General features: G+C 43.1%; 1 protein-coding gene across 1 annotated transcript; it reads right to left on the reverse strand.

Annotated features, from left to right (window-relative positions):
• Nucleotides 1–1,118: 1,118 nt before the first annotated feature.
• NQO2 (NAD(P)H dehydrogenase, quinone 2) lies at nt 1,119–9,140 on the reverse strand (the record flags this gene model as incomplete). Its single annotated transcript, XM_010131782.1, has 6 exons — nt 1,119–1,454; nt 2,594–2,695; nt 4,056–4,169; nt 5,952–6,082; nt 7,560–7,724; nt 9,107–9,140. Coding segments are annotated over 6 exons (720 nt in total), but the record flags the coding sequence as incomplete, so codon positions are not given.
• Nucleotides 9,141–9,392: the final 252 nt, after the last annotated feature.

Genomic DNA, 9,392 nt, shown 5'->3' on the forward strand with positions numbered 1-9,392 from the left:
CTGCTGCTCCTGAACACAGGCTCGGCGTGCTTATTAGCCACATAACCCTTAAAGAAACCTAAGGGTGGGGCACGAGAAAGCTGCTACAAAGCAGGTATGGCAGATGCGTGCTCTGTATGCAGAAGCCTAAGTCTCAGGCAGTGACTCAGAAGACCTTTTCTTATTCACATCACATTCTTTTAATATCAAAGCACAAAGGCAGCTGTTAGGTAAGCTGATCAAAGCAAGAAATTGTGTGGCTAAGGAGAAACCCTCCCTTTGCCATATGCACAAAAAGGGTTAACAGCTCTCAAGCACAAAAGTAACCCCACTGAGGTTCAAGGTGACAATCACGGATGTTAAGAGCCAGTCAGTCATTTTCTGTCACTAGACCCTGGCTTGTAGACAGACAGTGCTCCTGCAGGTTTTCAGGTAGGCGTCTGCCGCGTCGACTGCCAGTGCTGGAGATCCCCGAGGAAGCCCCCCTACACTGATGCTGGAGGGGGTGCACCCAGCCCTCCAGACACAGACAGCAACACTGCCTGGTATGAAGGGGCGGGGAACAGGTAGGATTTATTTTTGTCTGTACTTAAGGGTAACAAAGCCAGAGAACTCCCTTTGAATTTAGAAAACTATACGCTTTACAAACGGGAGCTATGGTCTGTAAAGAAAGGCGATACGTGCACATACTGCTATGCAATATTTGTATTTGTTTCTGTCTTTTCCTGTATCTATCGTAGCTTTACTATTCCGTTGTAAGTATGTGGAAAAGCCTAAGGCTTTCCAGCTGTTTAACAAACCATTCAACTGTACATCCTTTTACATGAGCTGGCTTTATAGCTCAAAGGCACAAGCGGAGACCTCTCCTTTAGAACAACAGGATTGGCCATAACGAGGTTGAGTATCGGAAGCGTATTCCCTGGCAAATAAAAGAAAAAGTGGCGGCAGGTACAGAACATGTTAAAATAAAGTTGGCAGTGTACTTAACTGTTTCATAAGCAGCAATGGTATAATCTGCAATTAAATATCACTTGTATTATCTGCTGCTTGTAGGCAGGATGTCACCATTTATGGATTATGCAAGGATAATTCTTCACAAAGAGTTTTGCACCCATTATTGAAGAGTATCCCTCAGGAATCAATGAAGAGAAACATTGTACTGTCAGTTAAGCTGCTAGCTGTAGTACTCAAAATACTTAACGCATTTGAATTAGGAGACTAGCGTTCAGATACTGAGATAAAGCACCAAAAAGAATGGAGGAAAACACAAAATCTTCTCTCTGTAGTCTTGTACCTGAACATTACTTGAAATACCACTCAGGAGAACAGTTTATGGGTTCTTCCTTCCAAAGAGTCTTCAGACGCTGGGCCCAGGCAATCAGCATCTCCTTCCTCTTCTCCTCAGAGACATACTCCGGAGCAAAGCAGATGTGAGGTGCAAGGACTTTGACACCACAAAAGTGCATGATTCCATGCTGCACTCAAAGCAGAGAAAGAAATGCCTCAGGAAAAAGTTAGCCCTTTCACTTTTAATTCAAGAATGTGGAAGACTGAAATCTGAACCTGCTTCTCTGACCCAATATAAGGCAGGTTTTCTAAACCTGTGTATTTATCAGGAGGAGGGAAATAAATTGCAAAAGTTCATTACCTATTCTGGCAGTCACTACTGAAGGTTAGGCATTAAGCAGAATGACATAAAATACACTGAAAAATAAGGTCAACTTTATTTATTCTGCTCTGTGGAATTTACTTTTAAGTGCTATTAAACTGATAGAACTGTTCTCTTCAGATGCTGTGTGCTATTAAATTTGCAAGGATCAGAGACAGCCTCAAGTTCATTGTATTGTTCCTGAACTGTGGTGTACTTATCTACTTTAAGTATTTTTTCTTAACCTTTGCCTCTGGCTTAGCCAAACGATCCTGAATGAAGCCTAGTGCCTTTCAAATCAGCTCAACTTGCCATTTCCGCCCCCCAGTGTACTTCTGAATTCACAGCTGCATTTCGAGTTCTTTGTCATGCTGACTTGCAAGCTCTGCAGCTAGACAGCCTCTCAGGGGCAGACAGCTAGGAACTGCACTGGGTAGGAGACCAAAGATGTTAAGCACATCCATTGTACTCTGTCAAGAAGCAGCTAGCCCAATTTGCCTTACCACCAGAATTGCTCAAAGCACACTTGTTATTTCTGAGAAAAAGGCAGCAGTGAGAAAAGCCATGCTAACTTTTGTATGCTGATCGTTAATGCCAGGATAACGTGGGACTCCTTTCCTGCCCCGCATCCTACATGAATCAGGTAGCTATGGGGAAAGGAAATCCTGCATGTTAGGGCTAAAGGAAATCTTGTAACGAATGAGAAACTTAAAAAGACTGACAAGTATAAGCTTTCTCCATATTCTAATCTGGAGGAAGGGGCACAAGACAACTGTACGACTCTGTGGACTTTTAAAGCAGACTCAGGATTTTAGGGTCCAATTTATAACCTGCAGATGCTTAGAATTGACAACTTAGTTATTTCTTATTGTATTATATTTCATATAAAATAAGCGATAATACAACTATTAAAAATAATTGGAATAATAAAAATTAAGGCAAACAACAAAATTTAATGTATTATACCTGCATGGGCCACAGGAGATAGCGAATGTCACCACTGATACCTCCTTTTGCATACGTCTCTTCAGTTCCTCCAGTGGTGAAAGAAAAGAGGGCTAATTTGTTCTAGAATGAAGAAAGCAGTGCTTTAGTTAGGCATGCTTAAAGAAGAGTGGCTGAACAGTTCAGGAGATATTCAGGGGAATCTGGACAGCATGAATTTCTAGAGAGGTGGTATCCTCTTCTTTCCCAGACCTTACGTGTAGCGGCAGCTCTCAGGCAAAGATTGACTGTGAACAACCAACCAGTGGGATGTGTGTCAGGGCTTTGGGCAGAGACAGGTTCAAAAGAAAAGGAATTACGTGTCCGACACCCTTGTGTGAAGCAGGGCTGACCCTTGTCCTCCTCTACGCAATGTTTGGGAACCGTGGCTGGAAAGCACTCTGTTACTCAGAGTGTCTTTATTCCTGTCCTTTCTGGATGCAGCAATGGAATGCTACAGTCCCTCTTGCCAAGGAGTAAATTGAGAACCAGTTATTTCTCAGGTGTTCTAAACCCCCATGTTTCTTCTGCTTCTGTAACTATGATTTTAGCTGTGGGCTTGTGCGCAGCTTCTACCCTCTCAGTTTTAGCTTCCGTAATTGAAATAACATTTTCCATTGCAGTATCAGAACTGCTTTGAGCCTGCACTCAGCCTGCAGCTATGACCATTGGGGATCACTCCTGTTCATCTCAGTGAGGCAGCCATTCCTCAAGTGTAGACAAACGGAAATGTCTGGAATTGTTAAGATCAGAAATTACAGAGATTAACATGCAGCAAACAAAAATGTGAAAATAATATTGTTTCTGGATGCTGTGGTTGTTACCAAATAACATCCATCAGACAGTGGGCCAAAATTTCCCAGGGATATTCCCAGTGCCAAGGAGAATTAAAAATTTATGAATTGTCATCTGGAGGTACTGATCTTGCTTAATTTATAAGCTACAGAGAATAAAAGATTGAAAGGAGGTAGTTAGGACAGGGACTTGTGCACTGGGTATTTCAGGTTTCTGATTAAGTTTTACAGTTTAATTCTAACCTTTGACTTCTAATCCCAGAACAGAATCCTGTCACCTGTTGTAGTATCTATCTTGCTCATTACAGATCCGTGCAGTTTTAGGAAATGGATCAATTTAAACTGCTTGCAAGCTGTAAGCCATCCCAGTGCACTCTGATACACCTACCAAATTATAAAGTCCAGTTTGTAGGCTAACTAAAAATCTCGAGGAGATTGGTTACATCTTCAGGAACCACTGCACTCTCCTTGCTGTACTACCTTTCAGACAGTTTTAACAAGCCAGAAAGTTACTCAACATGTTACCAAAGCATTATTTTGAGAGAGCGTAAAGTGAGAGCTTTAAACAAATATAATGGAAAAGAAAGACCAATATCCTCAAAAGCATTGTGCAAATCTTGATCTTTATAAAAACAATCTCAAAAACATACCTTGAGAAAACCGGAATCATAACAGTTGGGGAATTCGTAAGCAAATCCTTGGACCAAGACTCTGTCTATCCAGCCCTTCATGATTGCTGGCATGCTGAACCAATACAAGGGAAACTAGGCAAAAAGTAAATTACCTTGTGAACACAGACAGTCCGAGCCACCCTCAGGCCCGGTCTACAGGCCAAATCCTACTCTCTTAATCTGTCCAGATCTTATCCATGTCTTCTTCCAGCTCTCTGTCAGGGGAGGCAGTAACTGTGCTTAGCAAAAATAACTGCAGTGCTTTCTGTTTGTAGTAGCCTCAGGTACATACCTGAGCATCTACAGCACACTAACAGCATGAGGAATGCGAGGGCTTCCGCACGAATTAAAGCATGATGAAGCAAACAGGTGCCATTTAATTCAGACTTAAGACTGTACAGGATTGTGTCTCCTATTGCTGGAATACGAAAGGAACATATGATCTAATGGAGGACATGGCCAAAATGCACAGAAAGCGCCTTTTTACCAGGACTGACATCTGGTGATCAGTTCTGATCTGCCAGCCTACTGACAAATGCTGCAGGATCTTGAGAAAGACTTACCCTGCTGACATGATGACCCTGAATCACTTTACTGAGAAGGAAACCTCTGTAACACGAAGAGCCTCTGCTTCTATATCCTCCATTTAGCCCACGGGAGCACAGCCTAAGTTATCACGTTTTATTTAGGTTACCTCGAATGCCTTATGGACTCCTCTTCTAGGATGCATTGCTATCCCTAAGCTTTTGCACACACTGCAGTACAGAAGAAATCCTGTAAAAGCTTACCCACATGTGGCTTAATCCAAGATGGAAACAATGCGGAAACCGGGCAGTCACCATTATCTCTAGAAGTGGTGAGTTGAGGCTGCAGTTAATTTAAAATTACTTTATGGTGTCTTTAAGAGGCCTTTTTTTTCCTGCACCAGAACATACTCAACTTCATAGCATTCTACAGACAGGAAGTAGAAAGCAACCCCTTCCTTCAGGGATGTTTTACTGTACTTATCTCAGAAGCAGTATTGTAAAAATGACAAAGAACTTCAGCAAAATGCTTAATTGAGGTATGGTCCTAAATTTCATCTGGAATGGGGCAGTGGAGTACGTACAGGCCATGCCTAAGGCTAACAGACACACAGGCACACAAGGAAATGTGGGGCTAGTATTGCCCTACTCGGTACGTCTGGGTCTTATGGACACCAAGGACAGATCTAGCGCAGTGGAGAGCAGAGACAGGGTGTTGTGATTCATTATTAAGTCCAGATAGTGCATCTGCAACTCAGCGCTAGATGAGGACACCCCATTTGGGGAAGTCCAAATTCCCCAAGATCGCTGGCTGCTCCCTTTCTGATAAACATGGTTGTGCACGTCTTTGCGCATCCAGATACGAAGTTTGTCCGAGTGTGGTGAGTTACTGGACTTGCTGTTGCTTCAACCTGGACAACTGTGCTATTGAATTACTGGATTTGCTGACCCAGATGACTGTACTACAGCTCTGTATTTGTTACGGTACCATTACTTAGAGATTAGGTGTTTATTCTTAAAGCTGTAACCACATCCCAAACCTATAACTTGGCCAGTGTGGAGCCATTACCTGTGTGAAAAACTCATGCTGTGCTAGCATGAATAATGCTCACACGTGACCTGGTATTTTTGATATTGTCTAAAATCCACATCATATCAGAAATCCCAACACCTTGAAATTGCTACACTGGATACAGATTGGTTTATGCTGATGGCGGAGCTGCTACCTCTTTTTGCTCTGGCTAGATTCAACGTTCCTAATGAATCTATCAGCTTCTCACTATTGCTTTTCTTTTGTTCAACCCTGTATACTACAATTGAAGTCTTTTTAAATGCAGTTTAAAATAATGACCTGAAAAATCAGTAGGTCTGCTTCCTGCACCTTCTTTTGCTCTTCAATCACATCACTGGATAAACCTCCTCTCTTGTAAGCTTCCCATGTCTCCACGCCGTAATTGAATTCCTCAGAGTTGTGCAAGCAGCCTGTGGGTAGAAGTGAAGAGTCATTCCTTGCCTTTTTTCTAGCATCGCAGACAAACACGAATCAGATACATGTTGCAATCTACAGTTCTAAATTGAGTTACTGCTTTCCATTTTTCCTTTTTTTTTTTTTCGGGTGGATATTCAGCGTCATCACAGCTGAAGGTGATTTGGTTTTACTCTGGAGAGGAACATAGTGTCTCAGAGTACTAAAACATTCACAACCCAGGAAGTGCAATGAGAAGACCTAAACCCAGCTCTAGACTTCGGTGATGCAGGTGGATGACTTAAGAAGATTTAAGAGAATTTTGCTAATTGCTCTGCATTAGGGATTACTGAAACCACCACACAGTTGCAAGCACTATGTGGCTACTTTTCAGCCTCTGTAACGGGGAAAACTCAGCAGGGGCTGGGGAACCAGTAATGGCCAGCTCTGCTGACTCAACTGCAGTTGAACGAGCCGATTCAAGTATGTCTGAATCAGACACATAAATTCATTCTGCTGATTCAACTAGCAGGTCATCAGTCTCTAGCAGAAGAGAGGGAGGCAGTAGCCTCATGAATTACCCTCTAGCAAATCACAGATCAGTATCCGAAGGCATTTCTCACCCATGAGAAACGGATTTCAGAGACTGACTGTGGACCCGGGCTAATGCATTTTTCCCTCTCAATAATGTCACTGTGAGCCAAGGATCATACTCAGAAGTGGACTTCTAGAAGTGCTTTTGTCTGGGCATTAATAAATTTCTGCTTGTTTTTGTCAGTGCTTGCACTGGACCTCTGCTACTTGGTTTTGATTCTCGTTTTAAAGAAAGAGTTTCAGCTGTCGCAGATTTGTTATGGCAGATTGTTGTTTCCTAACCTGGAAAAATACTGAGGCTAAATGCTAGTAAAAGCACAGTGAAAATATCACATAAACCTAAAGAAAGCATCTCTGCTTTTCTTAAGTCTTAACTGCATCATCTAGTAATTTTTAGTAATCATAAAATAAATACCCAGGTAGTCGGCAAGTGCCAATACAACTCAAAAGCCCAAGCACTTCAGTGTCTGGCGCTAACTTGCAGAAAGCATTTGTAATCGTGTTCGTTACGAGAAGGTGGTTCATAGAATGTGTTTTCACTCAACTGTAAATACTGTAAAAATAATAGTTTTCCCGCATTCAGTCTAAAGGCAAACACTGTTTCCCAAATCTGCACTATACAGGTATTTCACTGTTTTGATTGAGGAGCCATTTCTAGTGATTTATTTAAATAAAGATGATACTTTTTGGGTTCCTACAATGACATTTCTTAGTCAATGCTAATAGAAAATAAAAAGCTGGGTCTTGCTAGCTGAGGATATTTGTACAAAATAATAGCAACTATTTTTTCGGAGTGCACCTAAAGGCGTGGTTCTGGATTGTTAATGCAGCAGGATAGACAAGGTGAAAGTTTGTCTTGTGGTAATTGTTGAAAAAAAGGGGAATTTTGGCTAGTCTCACCAACAATGTCATTTCTTGTTGCTCTTGGCTCAAACTGCATTGCATATAAATCAGACACCGTGACACTGCAGCCCTGCTTGCTCAATTCTTCCACAGCAACCCTCTTCAAAGATCCATTCAATGACTTGGGCTCTTGATGTGCGTACACTATCAGGACTTTTCTCCCTGGAGGCAGAAAGAAAACCAAAAGATGCCTTTGAATACAGAAGGCAGATACGAAAGTTTGCGGGGCCAGTCCTTCATTTTTCTGTAGTGTGTTTTCCAAGCGGCACAAAACTAGTGAAAACAGAATGACAGTGGCAGCACTTGACTCCTGCTCAGTAGCTATGAGTGACTCATGAGGAACTAATCCTGCAATTTTGTGCTACACTGGGCTTTCCTAGGTGGAATTCAGTGGACAGTGGGTGCACTTCCATAGCTGGTCACAATGCCCTACATCAGCACAAGCCAGTCCTTCCTCGAGTCAGCATTTGTGTTCATCTGATTCCACTGCAAACCACCCCCCACTCCCCACACCCCCCCCCAAAAGAAAAAACAACTCACAAAACCATCTCACCAACAACAGGAAAAAAAAAAACCAAACCAAAACAGCTATCTGCTGGTTTAGCTCCCTGGGCTGGGTCAGACAAGCTACAGTGCGAGTGTGAGGGGCAGGCTGGGATCAAAGCAGTGCCAGCTCAGATTCCCTCAAACTGCCGTGGACTCAACTTCTGAGAGCTCAGAGCATCTTCCTACTGCCACGTGGGATCCCCCTGGTAGGTGCTGCGCGAGTGACAATGTGGGGGTAGATATTTAAGATGCCATTATCCCACTTCCTCCTCATCACAGCAACATCGATAGAAAGCAAGGTGGTTTTTATTTTTTTTTTTTAGATGTGAGAGTGAGCTGTCTAGTGCATCTCAAACTGTGGACAAAAGGGATTTAAGGTAAGCTGAGCGGCAAGACGGGTATGTTGGGATTGCGCTTCTTAAATCCTGACTGCCAACACAAAAACTCAGACACAGCAGCTGTACGGCCCAGGTAAGTTTAAGGTGTCAGAGATAATTAACAGAACCAGAGCTGAAGGCTTGAAGAAACAATACCTCATTTTTAACCTACGTTATAAGGGGTGATTACTTCTCCAGTGTGCCATGAAACAGCAGCTTTGCCAAAAGACTATTAAGATTGATGGTCAGATGCTATTTAAAGGCCTGTTTCATAACTTTTTCTGGAATCCAGGGCAGTTACCTCTTCGCTGTTCCCGCAAACTCCCAGCAAACAGGTAGTTCAGTGGCTGGAGATGACCCAAGCTCACAGATGGGCCAAGATTAATTCTGTAAGATGCTGGTTTGTTTCCATTTCAGTGGGGCTGGGGCACTCACCGTGCTCGGAGAGACCAGAGTTTTCAAAGGTATCACTTAAGTAATTTCAGTCATTTGAAAAATTAATATCTTAGTATCCCAACATCTGAAAAAGTAATACCTTAGTATGCCAGCATTACAGATAGGGCACATACTTGTGTGCCCAGACCTCAACTGAGCAGCGATTTTATTGGTGTTTGTTCTCACCTGCCATTTTCTGGAAGCCCTTGGTAGCTTCTGTCTAGAGAATCAGACACAGCCTGTGAACTCAAATGACAAATTTGCTGATGTGAGAAACATCAGGAAAAGGCGCAAGGACGATCGCTGTTGCAGTAGTAAATGTACCATTCTGCGGGGATGCGGAGGGGCTGTGAGGGGAAAACACTGTGCCAGCGCCCGTGTGTGTGTGTGCATACGCACGCACAGCCGTGCCCTGCAGCTGCAGGACCCCCCGAAGGACGCGGCGGGCCGCGCCGCGCCGGGCCGCAGGCGG

The sequence above is a fragment of the Buceros rhinoceros genome, unplaced genomic scaffold (assembly GCF_000710305.1).
Source record: "Buceros rhinoceros silvestris isolate BGI_N320 unplaced genomic scaffold, ASM71030v1 scaffold41602, whole genome shotgun sequence".
Classification (NCBI taxonomy): Eukaryota; Metazoa; Chordata; class Aves; order Bucerotiformes; family Bucerotidae; genus Buceros; species Buceros rhinoceros.